Genomic DNA, 20,903 nt, shown 5'->3' with positions numbered 1-20,903 from the left:
GACTTCGGGTATTAGGATATAATAAGGGTGGATACCGGAAAAGACCGGATAGGATCTAAATGATATAGTACCCATAACAGAGTCTTTACCACCTAAATTAAGGGTATAAGAGACTCTCCCAGATGTAACTGGAGATAATACACACACACAAGATTTCTGCTCTACTAAGTTGATCATTCAAGTGCCTTTTGACGTGCGACAGGTACTCCACACGTCTGATACTATATGGTTTGTCACACCCCGATAAGGTGGCTGTGGCATCTGATAAGATGAAAGAGGACATTGCTTTCCTTTATTTTATCTCGCTTCTCTCCTTAAGGTCCTTGCCACGTGTGTACCCTGTTAATTAAATGCTTATTGATTCGACCAAGCCAAGATAAGATTCGTTGCACAAACTACCCCAGGCCCGTCCCTTATGTCCACATGGAGGTCCACGGCGCCGGGTACATTTCGTACCTAACCTAACTGTTGGGTTCCTAATACTAATTGGCAAGCGGGCGCCGTGTCAGTTCGGACCATGGACAATCCTGCAAGAGAGGGCTGATCTAATGATTGCGTTCCGATGTGCCTGCCGCCAGCGCAGTGGTTTACGAATACAAAACTGGCAACGACTACGAAGTAGAACGGATCGTATTCTTGGGGTAATAAAGACAATCGAGATGTCACCAAGGACGGGACCGTGCCGCGTGGCAACGGAGAGGCTGAGGACTATACCTACTTTGTATAACAGTTCGCAGTCCGGCCTGCTCTATTTAACTTGCAGCGGTTCACCTTTTCGTTTTCCGAGGCTTACAGGGATGAGACATTGCCTGCAGCATGGTTTCACTAGTCAACACCCGAAGCTGATGGGTTGAACATCGGTCAAGTCAGGAATAGAGGTGCGCGCTTCGAAAGCTTTTACTTTGTATACAACGTACCACCTTCAAATGCTCATACTAACGAAGAGGGAAGAGATTGTGGAATAAAATTTCCCGTGACGTCTTCGTTTTGACAGGCAGCAAGCAGAGCATTCACTTCGCCCCGTGACTGGGAGGTGAAAGCAGTGCGGACAAATACGGCAAATACGGTTCTCCCCATCCTCACCGCTTATCATCCCCGAGTCAAGACGCCGGTGAGGTGACGCGAGTGAGCCGAGAAGATTCGAACATTGTTTCTACGGAGTATAGGTATCTGGTGATTTATTATGGACTGGAAACCACGACAGATTCGGTCTGAGGGGACCTCCTGCTCCGCTGATAGACATGGTCTATCCCTAATCGTCGAAATGAGGTCTGCAAGGTATTGCCTGACACACGGGTAATAAACAACACTCCCGTCAAAAAGATGATGCTTCCTGGGCGAGGGAGACACACGAAGTAAGGTACTTCGCAATTACCTCGTGTGAAAATATGGTACCTAAGGTACTCTGTAGGCTGATAGGGAATTTACGTTTTTGTCGAGATGCTACTCCGTGCTTGTCCCTAGCAGTAACAGAAATGTTGCTTTCACTGGTACTGGAGCGACCGGAGTACGGGGTTACTCCTGTCACCGGATTCCCCTTCTCCGGAACGAATGCACGTGCCACTCACCATGTCACTCGTAACTGGTTTTCAGGAGATAAAGTACTTCGTACACCGTACAGTACACCTGGAACTAAACATAGCAACGTGCTAGGTACCCCGTACAGAGTAATTATCTGCTCTTAATATTCGTAGGTGCCAATAAGGAATTGGTCTCAGCAGCCCATTTAGCGCCGCCATATGACACCTCACCTACTTACCTTATTGACATTCCTATTCCCAACCTCCGCCCCTGCCATTCCGGGCCTCGCTTCAATCTCCTCTCCTCGTACCTGCGTCTGCGTGCGACGAAGACCTGAGCTACCTTATTCACATAAACCTGGCTATCTCTTGTCTTCGAGGACCAACAATTTCCTGCCCCATACGCCTGCTCGCCCTACTACCACCCGCCCGTGCGTGTGGTTTGTGTGGTCAACACTGCTCTCCCCACAATAGGTCCTGTCGGCATTCTGAGCCATACGTATCCGCTACCTGCCATTGCTAGGCCTCCCGAGTCTCGGCTCCTTACCACCTCCATAGTAGGTATCACCTTCGACCTGATCTCGCTTCTTGTCACGATATTTCCGACTGAGATTGAGCTGGCAAGTAGCTATTCTGTTAGTCGCCGATTGTTTCCATTAATTAAGGGTCTTTTCCTTTTCACTGCCGACAGCGGTTGCATGACGTCTGCCCTGTACCTTGTCTGCCCTGCGCACGCACGACGCACGACGTTCTGGCTTGCTGTCTCTAAAATTACTGATAGATTGGCTGATTGAACAAGTCTTCGCTGCAGTTTGCAACCCGAAGAAATCTATTCCTCGACGTCCCGGCATACCATCACGCCTCCCAACTCGTACACCTAGGAATCTCGCCATCTTTTGGCGATGGATCCGTGAAGCGCTCTGATGCTTGAAACTGAAACCCAGTCACGGAGCACGATCCCTTTATTTTTCTTGTGCGACATTCTCTCCTCAGCCTCCCCGCCCAGTGGCACAGTGACACCAGCCCCTTCCGCCTCGAGTCCGACGTCGGCTCTCGCGCTGTTCACCATGGGTATCTGTATGAGCGCAAATCACGACGAGGTGGAGCAGAAGAAGAAGAGCCAAGCAATCGACCGACAGTTAGAAGAGGATTCGAGAAGGTTGCGACGGGAATGCAAAATCTTGCTTCTCGGTAAGCTGCAGAACCACGTGTTCATCTCGACTTTTCATCTCGATATGGATGGGACCATTGACTAACCACGTCTGCCTCTTTAGGTTCGGGCGAGAGCGGCAAGTCTACAATAGTGAAACAGATGAAAATAATTCACCTCAAGGGATACTCTGAAGACGAACTATACAACTACCGCCCGACTATCTTCAAAAACCTAGTAGAATGCGCCAAGGCCGTCATCCTCGCCATGCGCCAATTTGGCATCGAGCCCATCCTCCTGGAGAATAGGGAATACGCCAACTTTTTGATGGAATACACCGCCGAGTCAGGACCCCAGGCACACATCGACCCTCAAGTCGGTATCGCGATACAATCTATATGGAATGATGCTGCGAAGGAGCAATTGATGGACCGACAGACCGAGTTCTACCTAATGGACTCGGCAGAATAGTGAGAAAGCCCCAGTTTCGGCATGCGTATCGTTTCGCGGGCTTATTCTGACCTGATTCTTGTTCAGTTTCTTTCAAGAAGTCATGCGGATTGTCGCGCCGGATTATCTCCCGACTGAGATGGACGTTCTTCGCGCCAGAACGAAGACCACCGGCATATACGAGACTCGATTCCAGATGGGCCAGCTTAGCATCCAGTAAGTCTCTGGTGGCCGCAGATCGAACCGGTCATCTTAGCATGTTTGATGTTGGCGGACAGCGGAGCGAGCGCAAGAAGTGGATTCACTGTTTCGAGAATGTCACGTCCATCATTTTCTGCGTCGCACTAAGCGAATATGACCAAGTTCTTCTCGAAGAGAGCAGCCAGGTAAGTACCAGCTCCGAAAAAGGCAGGAGGCACTTACAGATCTGGGATGCTGATGGGTGCTGCCAGAACCGCATGATGGAAAGCCTACTGCTTTTTGACTCCGTAGTCAATTCGCGGTGGTTCATGAGAACGAGCATCATCCTCTTCCTCAATAAGGTCGACATATTCAAGCAGAAGCTCAGCCGCTCGCCCATGGCCAACTACTTCCCAGACTACTCAGGTGGAAACGACGTCCACAAGGCTGCCAAATACCTCCTATGGCGGTTCAATCAGGTGAATAGGGCGCACCTGCACTTGTATCCGCAGTAAGTATTCATTCTGGCTGGTTTGGTTCTCTATGCTGTACTCTATGCGGTCCGCTGACCAGATGACTAGTCTCACGCAAGCGACGGACACGTCAAATATCCGACTAGTCTTCGCGGCGGTCAAGGAAACAATACTAAACAATGCGTTGAGGGATATCGGAGTCCTCTGATGAGATGAATCGCCTCGGCAACCGCAGCAGCACTGGACTGCAGCATCGAAAAGAAGCGTTTCCTATGTTGCGTTGTGAGCGATTGGAGCATGGTTTCGGCGTTGAGGAATGATCCCTCTGCGGGCGGCGTTCTATTCGGCTTTCTTCTTTTCTTTTTGCGGTCACTACCCTCCACCAACTTCGGATATGAACGCGATACGACTTATCACTGCGGCCTTTTTTGTTTCCTTTGTCCTATTTGACGGACGTGGCAGATATCCGAAATTCTACACGCTAATTAAACGGTTTGGGCGCGAGTTTGGTTCATTGGGAACTAAAAAGACTAGGGAAGTGTGGCCAAAACGTAGATATCACAACCCCATTTCCCCTTAAGCCTGTCGTTGATCATCTCTTTGTTGATTCTATCGAGTGTTTTCTCTAAATGAGACTGGCGGGGTATCATGGCATTCATGGCTATGAGACGTACAGTCGCGTCGGGGTGAAAGTGAAAGAGCGAGGAGGAGGCGTCACACTCTGATATGCAATGCCCCCCCTTGATGGCTCTGTATGGCTACCTAGGAGTTCTGTTGTTCCATAAGCAGGCTTGGGGACTGAGGAGCAAGGCAGCAAAAGCGGCATTACCGGCAGAGAGGACAGGCAAGCCATATGCGTTGCGACATCTTGGAAACTAGTTACACACCATACCGGTTCGCATTGCCCATGGAAAAACAAAATTGGATTGGCCGATGGATTTGCTCTGAAAGATATCAAGATCTATAGACTTGTCAAGTATCAGACAATCCTCAACTAACCAGATTATGTAGCTTACAACCTTCGAGGGCATATCCATTCCTACATTTGAATCGCGAGCACTTCCTCACTCGGGTCCACTTGTCTGCCTTTTGGAGACGGGAGTTCGTCTTGGGGATCGTGTCAGAGTCAGGCTGCACCTGATCGGAACGGCATCGGGTAAGGGCGGTGACCGGAAGTGAGGGAATAAGAGGCGTTCAAGGGGTGGTGGTGTGATCGACTGGACCAACCAACCACCAGAGAGCCAAGAAAACATCCTTCGCATCTCCAACCTCTGATGGATACCTACAGTACTGAGTGCCTCACCTTAGGTAGGACGTACCTGGCATGGCAGGTGCTGCTGGTCACCTCAGATACCTACCTACCCAGGTCGACTTCATGGGCGCGTCGGTACGTTGTACGTGGGTACCTTAGGTTGCATGGCACCCCTCTTTTCCAATATTTCCTGCGGGGTTGCCTGAAAGTCCACAGTGATTTCTGTGATCTGATTCCCAACGTCCTCCCACCAACGCCAGTGGTTCTCCTTTTATCAAGTCTAGCTAAAGTGGGGTTGCCTGCCAAGTAGTCGTGATCCTGTCCAGACCGAGCCAGCCCTTCGTGCTTCGCACAACAAGAACTGGAACTTTTACGGATATTTTATTAATGCGCATGCAACAAGACGACGAAGAGACGGAAGCTGAAGCGGAGATGGCGGCAAAGAGCTCCCGTCAGCACGAGTCTACCTGTTGACGTACGGTGTACTACCCGTACTCGTCTGTTGACCAATGCTTGGTGAGGTCATACCGGTCAGAGCCCCGCAGGTTGTGGCATCCAGATCCGTTGTGGTCGTACTCACAGGCTAGGCCCTGTTAATTCTGCTCGATAAGCTGATGGCGGCAGGACTAGATACAGTAGAATGAGCGATGGGGATTCATCGAGCCTTGGATAGATTTCAGATTTATGGGGCCGGGCATGGTTCGACTAAGGTATCCGTATCCTAAGGTAGGTACGGTAGCTTTTAAGTATTAGTTGTGTTCCCCAAAACTCTCCCTCCGGACTCGTTCCATCCTTCGCTTTCGGCTTCTTTTACGTTTCGCCCACCAACCTCCTCACTGCTCTTCGGCTGTGACGCGCAGGGGATTTGAAATTGGGTCTCGTCAGTCCGTACTGTCTCACCGATCAACGTACACAACCGCCTACATTACTGCAACTGACGTACTGGAACTCGCACTTGATAGGAAATTCCGTGTCTGTACGAGCAAGTAGCACGTATAAAGGGCAGCACAGCAGCTTCCCCACCCAAACAACGTCCTCGCATAATTATAGGTAGGTGGACTCTGAGATCCTTCCTCCCTTCATTCCTCCTCTCGAGCCTTCTGTCAAGGGCATCTTGCTTCAATGGATTGCGTCTCCGCTGTTTTGACTCCGTCTTCACTTCGCATGTTTCTTCAGGGAACACTCTATCTTTCTATTCTATCCCAGCTTTAGGTGACTGATATGCAGAGCAGTGCCCCCCAACGTCACCAACCAACCTCGCGCAACGATCGACAGATCGCCGCAGCCATGTCCAAGAGTCCTGATCGACTTCCTACTCGCGAGCGGCGTCCCTCGACGAGCGCCCCTATCTTCGATATCCAAGGATCTGTCGGCCCAGCTGGCATCTCCCGTCCTAAACACAAGCGGACATACACGGGTTTTGATGTTGACGAAATTAAGATTGTCCAGGGCAAGTAGACAGAATTTCTTTTTATTTTATTTTACAGCTGCGTCTTCCACTTCCTTATCTTCACTGCCTTGAACATAATCGGTCATATCCGGTTCTTAGCGTCCACAGTATGGCTACGATGAACCAATGGAGCTTTTGAAGAGGGGAGATTGGTTCAACTCGCTCAATACGGAAGCCCTGAGGGAAGGGGGAAAACAAAAAAGAAGAAAAAAGGAGTCGAGACCAAGATGTTTCCAGGCATTCCGGGCGTGGTGCTGGTGAGGCACTGTCAACAGCGGGGTGAATTCCCACCGAGTTCTTCGCCAGGGAGCTTGGGCCTTATCGCAGCTCTAGCTTACCTTAGCTCTCGACTCAGCGGAGTGAGCCATCGCTATTAGCGCTGATCCAGAGAGCGTCCTGTTACGACAGTACGGTTACACATGTACCTGCGGGGCCCCAGAGGCCTGAAGCCAAGCTTCCGTTGCGACCATGTTCCGAATAGCACGAGGAACATTACGGCTTGCTACTACACACCCTACACGCATCCCTTCTTCACTACGTCGCACAGATTGCTGCCATCCCACTTTGTACACTGGTCACATCGTTATCCGCTTGCTTTTATCGCGCTCTCCAGTATCTTTTTCGGCTAGTGGAACTCCTGCTGACCTTCCTCTGTCATCGTTCAGCCTCTATTCCTGAACCCCAGCGTGAGGCATGGGCAAGAAACCATCACAAGGCCTTCCAGACGAAAGAGGACTTCGAGAAGGAAGTCGTGCGCCATGTCGAGACTACCCTTGCCCGGAGCATGTTCAACTGTGATGAGTCGGCTGCCTACTCCGCCACCGGCCTGGCCTTCCGCGACCGCCTTGTGACGCGGTGGAATCAGACCCAGCAGCGCCAGACCTTCATTGACAGCAAGCGTGTCTACTATCTCTCGCTCGAGTTTCTTATGGGACGCGCCCTCGACAATGCCATGCTCAATGCTAACCTTAAGGACGTTGCCAAGGGTGAGTTGGTCACGAGCCCGTCAAGTCCTTTTTTTTCTTCTTCTTTTCTTTTTTCCCACTTACCCCGTCCGTCTTCTCTTCGACTTCATCCTCAAATCATAGGTATCTGATTTGCGAACTAACAATTCTCATTGTAGCGGGTCTCGATGATCTCGGTTTCCGCATTGAAGATATCATTGAGCAGGAGAATGATGCCGCTCTGGGAAACGGTGGTCTGGGCCGCCTTGCTGCTTGCTTCCTCGATAGTCTTGCCACCCTCAATTACCCAGCATGGGGATACGGTCTGAGGTACCGCTATGGCATCTTCAAGCAAGAGATCATCGACGGCTATCAAGTTGAGGTTCCAGACTACTGGCTCGACTTCAACCCCTGGGAGTTTCCGCGCCATGATGTTACGGTTGATGTGAGTAATTGAAATGGACTTCAAGGCCTGAGAAAGAGGAGGGGGGGAAGCTGTCACAAGTGTCTTCTGCGAAAAGCCAAGTTATGATCGGACGCCAGATTGACTTGAATTCACAGATCCAATTCTTCGGTCATGTTCATAAGATGACGGACAAGAATGGTAAGCCCTTCTGTCACTGGGAGGCCGGGGAAACTGTCCAAGCCGTGGCGTATGACATGCCTATCCCCGGATACGACACCCCCTCCACCAACAACCTGCGGCTCTGGTCCAGTAAAGCGGCCAGCGGCGAGTTCGACTTCCAAAAGTTCAATAGCGGTGACTATGAAAGCTCCGTTGGCGACCAACAACGGGCTGAGACCATCAGTGCTGTGCTCTACCCGAACGACAACCTCGAGAGGGGGAAGGAACTTCGGCTCAAGCAGCAATACTTCTGGGTTGCCGCCTCTCTGTATGACATCGTTCGCCGCTTCAAGAAATCGAAACGCACCTGGAAGGAGTTCCCCGATCTAGTCGCCATTCAGCTGAATGACACGCACCCAACCCTAGCCATTGTTGAGTTGCAACGGATTTTGGTGGACCTTGAGAGGCTTAGCTGGGATGAAGCATGGGATATCGTTACCTCGACGGTCAGTTTGTTAAACATCCACCCAGTGATTACCCTTTTCTAACCCTTCTTTCCGTCTCCAGTTTGGCTACACCAATCACACCGTCCTGCCGGAGGCATTGGAGAAGTGGCCCGTTACTCTTATGCAAAACCTCCTTCCGCGTCACTTACAGATTATCTACGACATTAATCTGTTTTTCCTCCAAGCCGTCGAGAAGAGGTTCCCTCAAGACCGTGACCTACTTAGTCGGGTCTCTATTATCGAAGAGTCGCAGCCCAAGATGGTTCGCATGGCTTTTCTCGCCGTCGTCGGCTCCCACAAGGTCAATGGCGTGGCCGAGTTGCACTCCGACCTTATCAAGACCACCATTTTCAAGGATTTTGTCGAGATCTACGGGCCCGACAAGTTCACCAACGTCACCAACGCCATCACGCCCCGCCGCTGGCTGCATCAGGCAAACCCTCGCTTGTCCGACCTGATCGCATCCAAACTCGGAGGTTATGACTTCTTGAAGGATTTGACCCAGCTCAGCCAACTTGAACTCAGCCTAAACGACAAGGCGTTCCGAAAAGAATGGGCCGAGATCAAGTACGCCAATAAGGTTCGACTGGCCAAGTACATCAAGGCGACGACGGACGTCAGTGTAAATCCGACTGCACTCTTTGACGTGCAAGTCAAGCGGATACACGAGTACAAGCGTCAGCAGCTGAACATCTTTGGTGTTATTCACCGGTATCTCACCCTCAAGGCCATGTCCCCCGAGGAACGCAAGAAACAGCAACCGCGCGTGTCCATCTTCGGCGGCAAGGCTGCGCCTGGCTACTGGATGGCAAAACATATCATTCACCTGGTCAACAACGTTGGCAGCGTGGTGAATAAGGACGAGGATATTGGCGATCTCCTGAAGGTGATCTTCCTTGAGGACTACAACGTCAGCAAGGCCGAGATGATCATTCCTGCATCCGACCTCAGCGAGCATATTTCCACCGCGGGGACTGAGTAAGTCTCCACTGATATGTTAGTCACCCTCAGCCAAGAAGTGATGGCTGATTTTGTAACAGGGCGTCCGGAACAAGCAACATGAAATTCGTTCTCAACGGAGGCTTGATCATTGGAACCTGCGACGGAGCAAACGTAGGTTTCCCCCCTTTCAGGAGGACGTTCCACCTTGCTAACGTTTAATCCAGATCGAGATCACCCGGGAGATTGGCGAGAACAACATCTTCCTGTTCGGCAACCTTGCCGAAGACGTCGAAGACCTCCGGCACGCGCACACCTACGGCTCTCATACCCTTGATCCGGAGTTGCTCGCGGTCTTCTCCGAGATCCAAAAGGGCACCTTCGGGGCGCCACATGACTTTGAGGCACTGATCTCGGCCGTCCGGGACCATGGCGACTATTACCTTGTATCGGACGATTTCCATAGCTATATCGAGACGCAGGCGCTCGTCGACGAGTCATACAGGAACCAGGAGGACTGGGTCACTAAAACCATTACCAGCGTGGCGCGAATGGGCTTCTTCAGCAGCGACCGCTGTATCAATGAGTACGCCGAAGAGATTTGGAACATTGAGCCCCTGCAGGTAAAGGAATGATGAAGCAACGAATATCCATGTGGTATTGAAGGTTGGGTCGGAATTTCCGCGGTTGAAGAAGCAACAGGGGCTTGGCAGGGAGTCCGGCGGCAGAGGCCACTGATCTTTTTTGCCCTGCGATGACAAATTTCCCTATGTACGTTAATAAACCTAACTAAAGCATACAAACAGCAAAGCACAGCAGCAGCACAGCAGCAGCTGGTTGTCTATCCCATCGTTTATGATAACCTATCGCGGCACAATTGAACGGATGCTATGCTATGCCAGGCCACATCTACGACGTACTTAGAGGTAGGTAATCCGTGTGCCACTAAGGTAAGGAGCAAGTGCTTGTCTATGTCCTTCGATTTACATACCCATACTGTGCGGACTGTATCGAAGGAGGGCAATTCCGAACGCCAAAGCAAGGGGTGGAGCGGGGAAACACCATCGTTATAGGTACAATGACGTCATTATGCTTCAGTTCCAGACGTACGAAGTACACTACTTTCGTACCTTTGCACTGGGACAATGTATCGGAGCCTCGGGGTTTTTTTTTTCGTTAAAATAATACAATACGCTGGCCATTTACATATTCATCTTTATGTTGAATCTTTTTCAGCCGCTTCCTGATGCAATTAATTTATTGTATAAAAGCAGGTGGGATGTCCCTATGTACGCGCGGAAATTATAGGGGAACGGCCCATATATCGGAAACACAAGGACATTCTCCAGCTCAGCCAACAACCTACCTAGGTAGGTAGGAGGGAAGAGGGAAAAGAAGAGACTGACAGAGTTTTCGGTCCATATACACGTGTGCTTCGCAGGGTTCTGCTGCAAAGCGACGTCACATTCGGTCTCGTCATACGAAGTATAAATACATACCCCCTATCCCTAGACCGACTCAGGGGGCGGGCGACAGGACCCCACGATGGATGGGGCAAGGGGCAAGCTGACAGGCTGGCTGGTACACATGTAGGATGCGAGGGGATGACCGAGTTCTAGCCCTTTACATACGTCTTGGCCAATGGAGACTGCTGCGAAGTCTCATCGTTGATTTCGATTCTTTTTTCGCATTCCTTTTTCGCTAGGCGGCTTGGACAGAGATGTGGTATATTCCGGGAAAAAAAATCCAGAAGTAATCATGGGCGGCTCTTACCGCCAGGGTGTGCCTATAGCAAGCTACAGCTAGCTAGGTACTCAAGTCAGTTCGCGTAAGCCTAAGAATACCGGTGCTCTAAGCGTAACGCTTTCTTAAGAAGACCGTTTAGACAGCGATCCAAAAAGGGGTCGGGAAGGTGAGTGGGGTGCGGGAGGGGTTAGCCCTTGGATCCTGCTAGTCGTTAGGTAGTGGCCACGGTGAGAATAAAGGATATTCAGGGTTCACTTAGGGGTCTTTTAAGGATAAACGAGTTATCAGAACATTACTTTATATTGTTCCATACGACGAACCGTCCGAGGACGACAGTGCCGCGTCATTATATTGCTACCTGCCTAAGGTAGTAGGGTCAGCAGCTATCTCCGCATCAGGACCTGTAGGGCGTACGCGTATGGCATTTCGTGGACACCAACATGTCCTGCTGTCTGTAAGATGCGAAAAGGCGGAAAGCCTCAACTCTCTCTACACGTTTTGATCTTGTCGCGGTTTGATGCAATGATGTCAGAGGCAGCGTTGTACCGTGCATGCATGAAAGAAATGGGGGGACTAATAAGGGAGACTCGGAGACGGACGGTCCAGACCACACATATCGGGCTGCTGCGCTATCAGGAGTGTTGTATTACGTGCTTCTCGTAAAGGGGTGAGAATATAACAATGTTGAGAATACAAGCGGTGGCACCTTCCAGGTTTTCATGCAGCCACAAATCCACGAATAAGAGGCTGAGAATGCACTAATGTGTCGGTGTGTGCTCGGGGTGGATTGGTGTGGAGAGGTACATGTACTTGAAGCATGTTAGTGCGGCCAAAGAAACCCATTAGTTTCCCCATCCTTAAAATGATCTCGATGCTTCCGAATTATGACGTCACCCGCATCATCCCGCCCCTCGAAGGCAGCTCCGACACCCGGATGATAGCCCGCATTAATCTCTTCATGTCCGCCGAGGATGCTGGTTTGTACCTGAGTGTTCCCAATGGGGAACCGAGTATCAGACTGGATGGAGGGCTCATTTTAGTACCTGAAATTTTGGCTTCTAAGGTATGGAGTAGGTAGCTTCAAGTGCCGTGTCATACTTTAAATTTTAGAAGCCGGCAAGAAGATGGAGACAATGCTACTCCTGCTTGCTACCTTATGCTCTACCTGTACTTCTTTACACGGGTTTGTCGAATGCGGACAACAATCGCAATGGAACTCACAAGTAGCAGATCGAAATCTGATAGGACAGCGATTATCTCGGGTGAAATCGCGAACCACCAATGGACAGCTCTGGCTTGCCCGGAGACAACTTCCGCGGCTGATAAGCGTCAAGTGGCCGGTCGGTTTGGCTACTAAGGTACCTAAGGTAATTACGAAGTATGCTAATTAGATACAAGCGAGGGGAATCAGGCCAGGGGCATGGAAAAGTGGGCGAGGGGAAACGGAATTCTTTCATTTCTGAGGTTTCGCGTCCCAGAAGTCGACGAACTTCTTGGCCGTGTCCGATCGATGACCGGGATCAAGGAACCTTGGAAGCTGGTACCACTTAGTGACCATGAGTCGTGGAGTCTTCAAAGCCCTAAGGTACCCTACCTACCTTATAATAATAAGGTACCTTGGGTATCTTTCCAGGTCGTCGTCGGGACCTAAGACCTACGTAATGTTGCCCGTCCTACGAACTATATCCTCTTGGTCTGCTCTATCCCTCTTTCCCCTCCTCGTTATCGGTCCTCTCCGTTAAGACCTGTGTCCACCGAGACTGGAAAACGGTCTGCTGGTCTTGTATTGTCTTTTTCTTTTTCTCGTTTTTTTTTTCTTTCTTTTTTTTTTCTTCCCCTGCAGTTAGTTGCCTGCACGTCCGTCGCCGGGAATAGCAAAACAGCTCGACCAACGCCCGCGAACGCATACGATTCAATCCTCCGTCGTTCCTGTCCGTTTTCACGTTGACCAACTCCGCGCTCTGCAGATATTCTAACTGCTGATTTCATTCCTCGAGCCGTTAACCGCTCCATTCTCACCATCCTCCTCACAAACAATCTCCTTGTTTCACTCGAGGGCTTGCGACATTCTCGGCTCAGTACAACACATAGTCCCGTTAAACACCGACTTCGTGCCTGCCAGAACTCCACTACTCGACCGGATCATTGCGTTCAAGGACCGAAAAAAAAAAGGAAAAAAAAATAATAATACCTGAAGCCAATAAGCCATTCTGCCGAAAACACGCTTAAAAGCAGAGCGATACGTGGCGACCAAAGGTGAGATCGACTGCTATCTTTGTGACAATTCTGTTTTCTCGCATCTCTTCCCCCTGGTTTTTGGTTTTCGTACCTCGCACTCGCCTGTTCGCGTCCGCCGGCGCCGAGTTAGCGAGCGCCCGGCATCGTCAAACACAGCCCCCGGGACAGCTTCGATTCGCCTACGACGACTCCGCTAGGGGACTTGTTGCCGACCTCGGTTGATTCCTTGACGGGTCGCGCTGCTCTATGCTCTACCTAATTAGAGCACAGCTCGATACGGCATCAACACCCAACTTAGTCACGACGCTTTTGGATATTGGTCGACACATGTCAGACGCACTTCTTCTTCGTCAACCACGGACGAAAAAGCAACTTCTGGGGGGGTTAGGCGTTGACATTCTCTCATGTCCTGGATAACTACTCTAAAGTACCTTGTTCAGGACTGTTGAGAAATACATCGCAACCACCTCCCTACCTTAGTTCGCCAGCTTTCTCTGCTGGTTGTTCACAGGTTCCAAAGTTATCCTGGCCTAAACTCAGACGTCATGGACGGCCCGCTACCCACCACCCTCCATCGACGGTTGCATCGTCTTCGATATCCGATTTTCTATCGTCCAAAGTGTCGCAATTTAAATGGAACTCTGTGGGTTCTCTTATTGTTGGAACATAGTTTTTCCAGCTGTTGCTGGTGCTGTTGCTGGTGCTGTTGCTGGTTCTTTTCTTTTCTTGTCTTCCTTTCTTTTTGTTTCTGCTTGGCTTTGAAAGAGTGAAAAGCTCTGTGCAAAAACTAGCTGACGCGTCCTACTGCCCAAATTCTAGACTTCCTCACTACCCCGCCATCCGTTCAGCCACTCTAGCGATCGCGGTTTGTGGAGCGACTTGCCTATACTGTAGGTTGTTCCTTTTTCTTACCCCGCCACCCACTGCGGCCAACAACTTGCAGCGCCCGCCCCGGTTCGAGCCCTGGCCCCACGCCTACTGTGTCCCACCTCCCTACGCTCCCTACCAACCATCAAACACCCTTTCGACAATCCATTTTCGATTTTAGCGCGCCGCCCAACTCATTCACCATTCTTCCGTTTTCTCCCCCAGAGTATTTGTCTTTGCTGACCAGGTCGGACGAACAACTCAGCCACCATATCGTGGCCAACAAACGCTCCGCTCCCACTGTAATTCCTTCCGGCGCTCGATACAGCCCCGAACCCTCCTAGATCCAGCAACCGAGCCCACTTCGACCAAGTTCTGAAGAGGTTCCCGTTTTCCGAAGCAAACATATACCACCAAAACTCGCATAAAGATGGCGGAATTCATCAGAGCACAGATTTTCGGGACAACCTTCGAGATCACCTCGAGGTATTCAGACCTGCAGCCCGTGGGAATGGGAGCCTTTGGACTCGTCTGGTACGCCCGGCTCCCTGGTCAATGGCCTCGGAAGCCTCCCCCTCTTCTCCCTTGATTGCGCGCATTAGCGGCTGACATGGCATCTCGTGTGATCCTCTAGCTCCGCTCGCGACCAGCTCACCAACCAGAATGTGGCCGTCAAGAAGATCATGAAGCCCTTCAGCACTCCTGTCCTGGCGAAACGAACGTACCGAGAGCTGAAACTCCTCAAGCACCTGAGACATGAAAACGTGCGGCCTTCCTTTGCTAGGTCTTCTCGCCGTTGACTCATGCGAATCTCACCTGCTAACAAGTCGCGGTAGATCATTTCTCTGAGCGACATCTTCATCTCTCCTCTTGAGGACATCTACTTCGTCACGGAGCTGCTCGGTACCGATCTGCACCGGCTGCTCACGTCCCGACCTCTCGAGAAGCAGTTTATCCAGTACTTTCTTTATCAGATCATGGTATGTCTGGTCTCCGGCTCGCTTCGCCGTAGCAGACAAGACGAGGACAGGATAGACACTGACGGAGAGAATAGCGCGGATTGAAGTATGTGCACTCGGCCGGCGTGGTGCATCGCGACCTGAAGCCCAGCAACATCCTCGTCAACGAAAACTGCGACCTAAAGATTTGCGATTTCGGACTCGCCCGCATTCAGGACCCCCAGATGACCGGCTACGTGTCAACGCGATACTATCGTGCGCCCGAGATCATGCTTACGTGGCAGAAGTACGACGTAGAGGTCGATATCTGGAGCGCCGGATGCATCTTCGCCGAGATGCTCGAGGGCAAGCCGCTCTTCCCCGGAAAGGATCATGTCAATCAGTTCTCTATCATCACCGAGTTGTTGGGTACTCCCCCAGACGACGTTATCAATACGATTGCAAGTGAAAATGTAAGTTCCCGCGTTGAGACACTTCAAGCATGGGGAAAATGAGGACGAAAGGCCAGATGGGGCTAACTTTGAGGCTTCGCCCACGTCCTCGTGTGAAGACGCTACGATTTGTCAAGTCGCTACCCAAGCGGGAACGCCAGCCTCTGAAGAACAAGTTCAGGAATGCGGACCCTGGTGCGATCGACATGCTCGAGAGAATGCTCGTCTTCGACCCGAAAAAGAGGATAACGGCCACGGAGGCTTTGGCGCACGAATACCTCGCCCCTTACCATGACCCCACCGATGAGCCAGTGGCCGAAGAGAAGTTCGACTGGAGCTTCAACGATGCCGACCTCCCAGTCGACACGTGGAAGATCATGATGTACGCACCCCCTTGAACCCAAACTCTTGCTTGAACCTGAAAACCCAGTCCGGATAAGACGGGCATAAGGAAGGTCTGGAGCGACCAAGCAAGGTTGACAAGTTTTGACTACAGGTATTCGGAGATTCTCGACTACCATAATGTGGATACGGACATGTCTCAGTTGGATGAGCAGATGAACGGGCAGGAACAAACACAATAACCGAAGGGTGAGGATGCTGGCAGCGCGAAGGACAAGCCAGAAGAGCCCGGGGAAGAGCGGATGGGTTGGTTCAGTGGAGAAGAAAGTTCCGGGGAGGACACTTGGGACACTTTGACTAGGACGAAATCAGACGAGAAGACGCGATACCACGCGACACGGCAAGGGTCGGGGAGAGGGTGTTCGGATGCCTGGTATATCATAGTGCCTTGGCGTTGGAGAGACGGATGGGATAGGAGGAGGTATTTTTTTTCTTGTAAGGTTTTGATACGACATTCAAAGAAAGGTCAGCGACGAACAAGAGTAATTGGCATATGACACCGACGGCCCCTTGTCTACTCGGATGGGATTTCAGGACGGGATCTTGGTGTTGGGGGTGGGGTTCTTTATACGTGTGAGCGAAGAAGGGGACGTGACATTGTTGGGACAGTCGAGAAGGAGAGTGAGAAAGGAGAGAGAGGGGAAGCAGGAGATCAGGAAGGTCAAGTCATGGAGCGACATTCTATGATATATCACTTGGGATATTTGAAGCTTCGTCAGTGGAGCCCCAAAGGAGGTGGCCCCCTAGATATAATCAAAATATTCCACACAGGTGGCTCATGTTTTGAAATGCACCAGGAGGCCGAGGGGAGTTGTAGTCGTACTCTGCGTATAGAATACCGAATCAACGCAATCCGGCGCCGGCGCCGGTGCTGGGGTTTTCGTTTTCGTTTTGCTTTGCTTTTCACGTTCCATCTCATACAATACAGAAATAACACGCAGATGAGACCTGCGCATGTTTAGCAACGCCGTTAGACGATGTCTTCTCTACCTTGGGACAAATAGAAGCTGAGAAACGGGGGGGGAGAAGCTGGGGTAGGCAGTTTGCCAACTCAACATCCTGTCGTGCCACCACAACAGAACCTCCCAAAGGAGTTAGTAGGTGGCGTCGGTCCGTCGGACGAGGGCCCACTGAGTATTAATGTGAACATGGCAATGCTTCACTGTTGTTTGGAGTAACTGTACGTGTAGGGAGTTCTACACTAGTGGCGCTTCTTCACCGCTCTGGCATTGGAAAGCAGCTGAGTAAGGTACGGATAAGAGAGGAGGGAAGAGAGGGAACCAAAAAGGCGGTCTCGTCCTTCGACCCATCACTCTTGGCAGTCTTGAGGATAATCCGTACGCTTTTATGTACCTCCGTACCTCCGTACCTCGTACCTCCGTACAGCGTACTCCGCACAGTGGCTCCTCCCTAGGTACCTTACGCTGTTCAACTCGCCCCGACAACCGGCTTGGACCCTTTGGGATGGCTGCTGTATCAGCTTCATGCACGAACAGCTGTCGATCGGCAGACGACGACGTCCTCTGTAGATTTTTTGTAGATTGTACGGAGTAACCCCGCCGCCATCTATACGGAGTATAAACTCAAAAACTTCAAAAAGCTCAAAAGCCTCAAAGGAAAAGACAAAGAAGGGAAAAGGAGTGTCCTTTCAATAGGTTTTACTTCTTCTTTGTCTTCCTTTTTCTGGGTCCTTCAATTGGAACTACGCCTACGGAGTAATTACATGGCAACCCTGTAAGGGTTTCCACTGGAGTTCTCCCTCTTCCCTCAAACCAAAAGAAGCGACGCCCTCTTCAATCTCCAGAATATAAGGTACCATCGCCATGAGCGCCTCGGACGACGCCACGAACCCGGCTCCCGCTGTGGCGGCGCCGGCGACAACTACGACGAGTGTACCACCAACTCCCAAGACGCCGCCGGCCAAACCGGGCTTCATTCCTCTCGTCACCGTCGTCGGCTTCCATCATGCCAGGGGACCCGAGGTGGAGTCGTGGTTTGGGGCGCCCGAGGGAAGTGACCCGGCCATAGACTTTGGGTGGTCATTGCTGCCCTTTATGGCTCTGAGTGACGGCGCACACGCGTGAGTACACCTTATGCACCGCCTTCGTTGCTCATGTGCTGAACTGACTGGGTTTTCATCCTCTTGCGGCCTCGTAGCTCCGACGAAGACTTCAGCTACTTCACCCTCCTGTATCCCGCCGCCACCGAAACCTCGCCCGCGACCTCGCTCTTCGGCATCTCCTGCACACGCCAGCTGGATGCCTCCCAGCTCCTCAACCGACCCGCCGACGTCACCCGCTCCACCGTCCAGAAGGCCGTCGTCGTCATTGCCGACAGTCCCCATTCCTTCGGCATGATGCGCGAGCGCCTCAGCGTCGTCACCCAGGCCTGGTTCGCCCAGCGCGAATTCACCGACACGGAAATCCTTCGCCGCTTCCAGGAGAGTCTTGCGGAGGAGAAGGGACGCCAGGCGAGTGAAGAGGAGGACAAGGACCAATACCTTGGCATGAGCCTGCGCGAGCTCGTCAGGGAGTTCCGGTGGCAGACCCTGGTGCTGCTCAAGTCTTGTTTGTTACAGCCCAAGGTACCGTGCCGTTTTATTCCTTTTCTTCTTCTTTTCTTCTTTTCTTTCTTCTTTTTCTTTTCTTTCTTCTTTTTCTTCTTTTTCTTCTTTTTCTTCTTTTTCTTCTTTTTCTTCTTTTTCTTCTTCATGGAAACACTCGCCTCAGAGAGATGCTGACCTATACGACACCGCCTCCCTTTTACAGATGCTTTTCTTTGGATCACGATGCGAACGTCTATGCATGATGCAGTTTTCCCTTATTTCTTTGATACCCGGCCTTATCCGTAACCTACAAGACTGCGCCGATCCCGAGTTAAACGCGTACGAGTCCGGGTTGACCACGCCCACAACATTACGGACAAGCGATCGTAATTCTCTGTTGACGTATATGGGACTGCCCCTTCAAATATTTGGAAAGGGCAGCTTGTTCGGGCCTTATACTCCGCTTCAGCAGCTTGATATCCTTGCCGACTTCGGCACCAAGGCCTACATTGTCGGCAGCACCAACTCGCTCCTCCTCCAGCAAAAGGATCGATACAGCGACATTCTTATTAATCTCGACGAGAAAACCGTCAACATATCTTCCTCCTCCCTCCGGATGGCATTGACTCTATCCGCAGCCGACCGTCGTTGGATCGACTATCTGACCCAAGAGGTCAACGAGACATGGGACGACGCGAACCCTGGCCGCCCCAAGACTATGGGATACGTGGGCAGCGAGGAGTTCATCCGTCTCCAGTTCGAGGAGTACATCCTCGCCCTCCTCGCCTCCTACAAGTACCACAGATACCTCAAAGCGAACCACAACAACCCGCGCGCCCTGCTCCCTCACATCGACGGGGACCCGGCGTCCGACTTTGGCGCCGAGTTCATCGAAGCCTGGTCGCGCACCGAGAACCACCGCATGTGGAACGCGCACACCGACTCGCACCTCTTCGACGTCGTGGAGCCCAAGCACCCCTGCGCCGGCGGCCTCACCGTGGAGGACGTCCAGCGACGCATCACCCAGCAGGTCCAGGACATGCACCTCGACGAGCGCTTCGCCCAGGGCCGAGAGGTCCTGGGACGCAACCTGGCCGCGGGCCGCGAGAAGGCCTCTTCGCTCTTCAACAAGCTCTATTCCGACATGGAGACCTACCGGGAGGCGCAACGACAGAGGGCCAAGGGACTGGAACAGCAGCAGCAACCGCAACCGCAACCGCAACCGCAGCCGCAACATCAGCGAAGCGCCCTCGGCAGTCTTGTGTCGGCCGGTCCCGATAGCAACGACGCCCTTCACCAACAGGGGGCAGGGTGGGGCCAGGGGAGCGAGAACGACGGTAAAGCCCAGAACAACACGGCCGGCGCCAAGGCAAGCACGTACGTGGGCAGCTGGGTTACCTGGGCGGGGGAGAAGCGCAAGGGCTGGGGCGCCGGGTGGGGCAGGAAGTCGGACGGCAAGAGCGGCGGCGCGAGCTCTCCCGGCGGCGTCCTCTCCCCGCGGGAGAGCATGGCGCCGACCGAGAAGGAAGGCCGGGCGTCCGGGTCGTCCTCTTTCTTCCCGCGGACCAGGGACAGCGGCGGCGCGGGGGCAGAGAACGGCTCCGGCTATTATTCCGCCGTGTCGCACGGCAGGACGAGGGGCGGGGATCCGAGTCAGAGGCCTTTGACGGGCGACTCGTTCGGCGAGTCGATCATTTCGGCGGCGGGCACCACTGATTCGAATTCGACGCCGTCGAGCCCGTCGCGGGCTCGGGCACGACCGCCGCCTTTTCCGGGGGCGATACCGGATGCGGATGCGCTGGGTATCTATCCCGGGCTGGAGATCAAGGATGTCACGCATGGGAGGGGCGGTGACGGCGGCGACGCGCGCAAGAAGCTAGAGGCTGGGTCTGACGATGGGGAAAAGACACCCCTGCCTCGGACGGAGGAGGAGCTGGTGATACCCGAACCCAAGGGAAAGGAGAGTGATGAGGTGGGGAACAGTAGTCCTGCCATCACGGAGGGCAATGTCCTTACTGCAGAACCAACACCAACGGCAACTGCAGCGACAACAACAACAACAGTAGCATCGGCAACGGCGGATGGAGACGTGTCTAAATCATGATGACAGAAATTGACCGTGATGGTAGTCTGCTCCCCCTATATTCAATGATGCAAGCAATATAGTGCTTGCTTGCTTGCTGTTTCGGATGAGGGAGGAAAGATGCCAGTCAAGGGAGAGAAAGATGATAAATAAATAATCACAAATAAAGAACTAACAAGCATTCCTCTTTGCCCCCTTCCCCC

General features: G+C 52.1%; 6 protein-coding genes across 6 annotated transcripts; 5 read left to right on the top strand and 1 right to left on the bottom strand.

Annotated features, from left to right (window-relative positions):
* Window positions 1-2,587: 2,587 nt before the first annotated feature.
* On the top strand, window positions 2,588-3,981 carry SODALDRAFT_338286 (guanine nucleotide-binding protein alpha-3 subunit; the record flags this gene model as incomplete). The annotated part of the gene is made up of 6 exons (XM_028612765.1): window positions 2,588-2,711; window positions 2,795-3,140; window positions 3,208-3,336; window positions 3,377-3,506; window positions 3,573-3,811; window positions 3,882-3,981. 6 exons carry the CDS (start codon window positions 2,588-2,590, stop codon window positions 3,979-3,981), a joined length of 1,068 nt encoding a protein of 355 aa, XP_028468323.1.
* A 90-nt stretch (window positions 3,982-4,071) lies between these two features.
* On the top strand, window positions 4,072-4,381 carry SODALDRAFT_330238 (hypothetical protein). Its single transcript, XM_028611154.1, has one exon. It carries the CDS (start codon window positions 4,090-4,092, stop codon window positions 4,351-4,353), a length of 264 nt encoding a protein of 87 aa, XP_028468322.1. The 5' UTR covers window positions 4,072-4,089; the 3' UTR covers window positions 4,354-4,381.
* Window positions 4,382-5,883: 1,502 nt separating this feature from the next.
* On the top strand, window positions 5,884-10,167 carry SODALDRAFT_376302 (glycogen phosphorylase; the record flags this gene model as incomplete). Its single annotated transcript, XM_028614803.1, has 10 exons — window positions 5,884-5,909; window positions 5,988-6,075; window positions 6,258-6,475; window positions 7,141-7,461; window positions 7,599-7,864; window positions 7,981-8,490; window positions 8,552-9,468; window positions 9,531-9,603; window positions 9,657-10,052; window positions 10,096-10,167. The coding sequence occupies exons 3-10, from the start codon at window positions 6,313-6,315 to the stop codon at window positions 10,165-10,167; spliced, it is 2,718 nt and encodes a 905-aa protein (XP_028468321.1). The 5' UTR covers window positions 5,884-5,909; window positions 5,988-6,075; window positions 6,258-6,312.
* A 595-nt stretch (window positions 10,168-10,762) lies between these two features.
* SODALDRAFT_376301 (hypothetical protein) lies at window positions 10,763-12,018 on the bottom strand (the record flags this gene model as incomplete). Its single annotated transcript, XM_028614802.1, has 6 exons — window positions 10,763-11,007; window positions 11,061-11,138; window positions 11,616-11,664; window positions 11,775-11,804; window positions 11,882-11,933; window positions 11,986-12,018. 6 exons carry the CDS (start codon window positions 12,016-12,018, stop codon window positions 10,938-10,940), a joined length of 312 nt encoding a protein of 103 aa, XP_028468320.1. The 3' UTR covers window positions 10,763-10,937.
* A 2,692-nt stretch (window positions 12,019-14,710) lies between these two features.
* On the top strand, window positions 14,711-16,254 carry SODALDRAFT_271573 (mitogen-activated protein kinase HOG1; the record flags this gene model as incomplete). Its single annotated transcript, XM_028607782.1, has 6 exons — window positions 14,711-14,814; window positions 14,915-15,044; window positions 15,117-15,260; window positions 15,335-15,691; window positions 15,790-16,052; window positions 16,167-16,254. 6 exons carry the CDS (start codon window positions 14,711-14,713, stop codon window positions 16,252-16,254), a joined length of 1,086 nt encoding a protein of 361 aa, XP_028468319.1.
* Window positions 16,255-17,630: 1,376 nt separating this feature from the next.
* Window positions 17,631-20,887, top strand: SODALDRAFT_290802 (hypothetical protein). The gene is made up of 3 exons (XM_028608652.1): window positions 17,631-18,152; window positions 18,230-18,656; window positions 18,841-20,887. The coding sequence occupies exons 1-3, from the start codon at window positions 17,896-17,898 to the stop codon at window positions 20,719-20,721; spliced, it is 2,565 nt and encodes an 854-aa protein (XP_028468318.1). The 5' UTR covers window positions 17,631-17,895; the 3' UTR covers window positions 20,722-20,887.
* The last annotated feature ends 16 nt before the right edge of the window (window positions 20,888-20,903 follow it).

Source organism: Sodiomyces alkalinus, assembly GCF_003711515.1.
Source record: "Sodiomyces alkalinus F11 unplaced genomic scaffold SODALscaffold_2, whole genome shotgun sequence".
NCBI lineage: Eukaryota > Fungi > Ascomycota > Sordariomycetes > Glomerellales > Plectosphaerellaceae > Sodiomyces > Sodiomyces alkalinus.
The sequence above is the reverse complement of the archived record's forward strand: the minus strand, read 5'-3'. Positions and strand labels throughout refer to the sequence as shown.

Bases quoted from the DNA above. Each gene is read 5' to 3' on its own strand.
- SODALDRAFT_330238 (XM_028611154.1), top strand. From the start codon at position 4,090: ATGATCCCTCTGCGGGCGGCGTTCTATTCGGCTTTCTTCTTTTCTTTT.
- SODALDRAFT_290802 (XM_028608652.1), top strand. From the start codon at position 17,896: ATGAGCGCCTCGGACGACGCCACGAACCCGGCTCCCGCTGTGGCGGCG. The intron at 18,153-18,229 runs GTGAGTACACCT...GCGGCCTCGTAG, and splicing joins CTGAGTGACGGCGCACACGC to CTCCGACGAAGACTTCAGCT. The intron at 18,657-18,840 runs GTACCGTGCCGT...TCCCTTTTACAG, and splicing joins CTTGTTTGTTACAGCCCAAG to ATGCTTTTCTTTGGATCACG.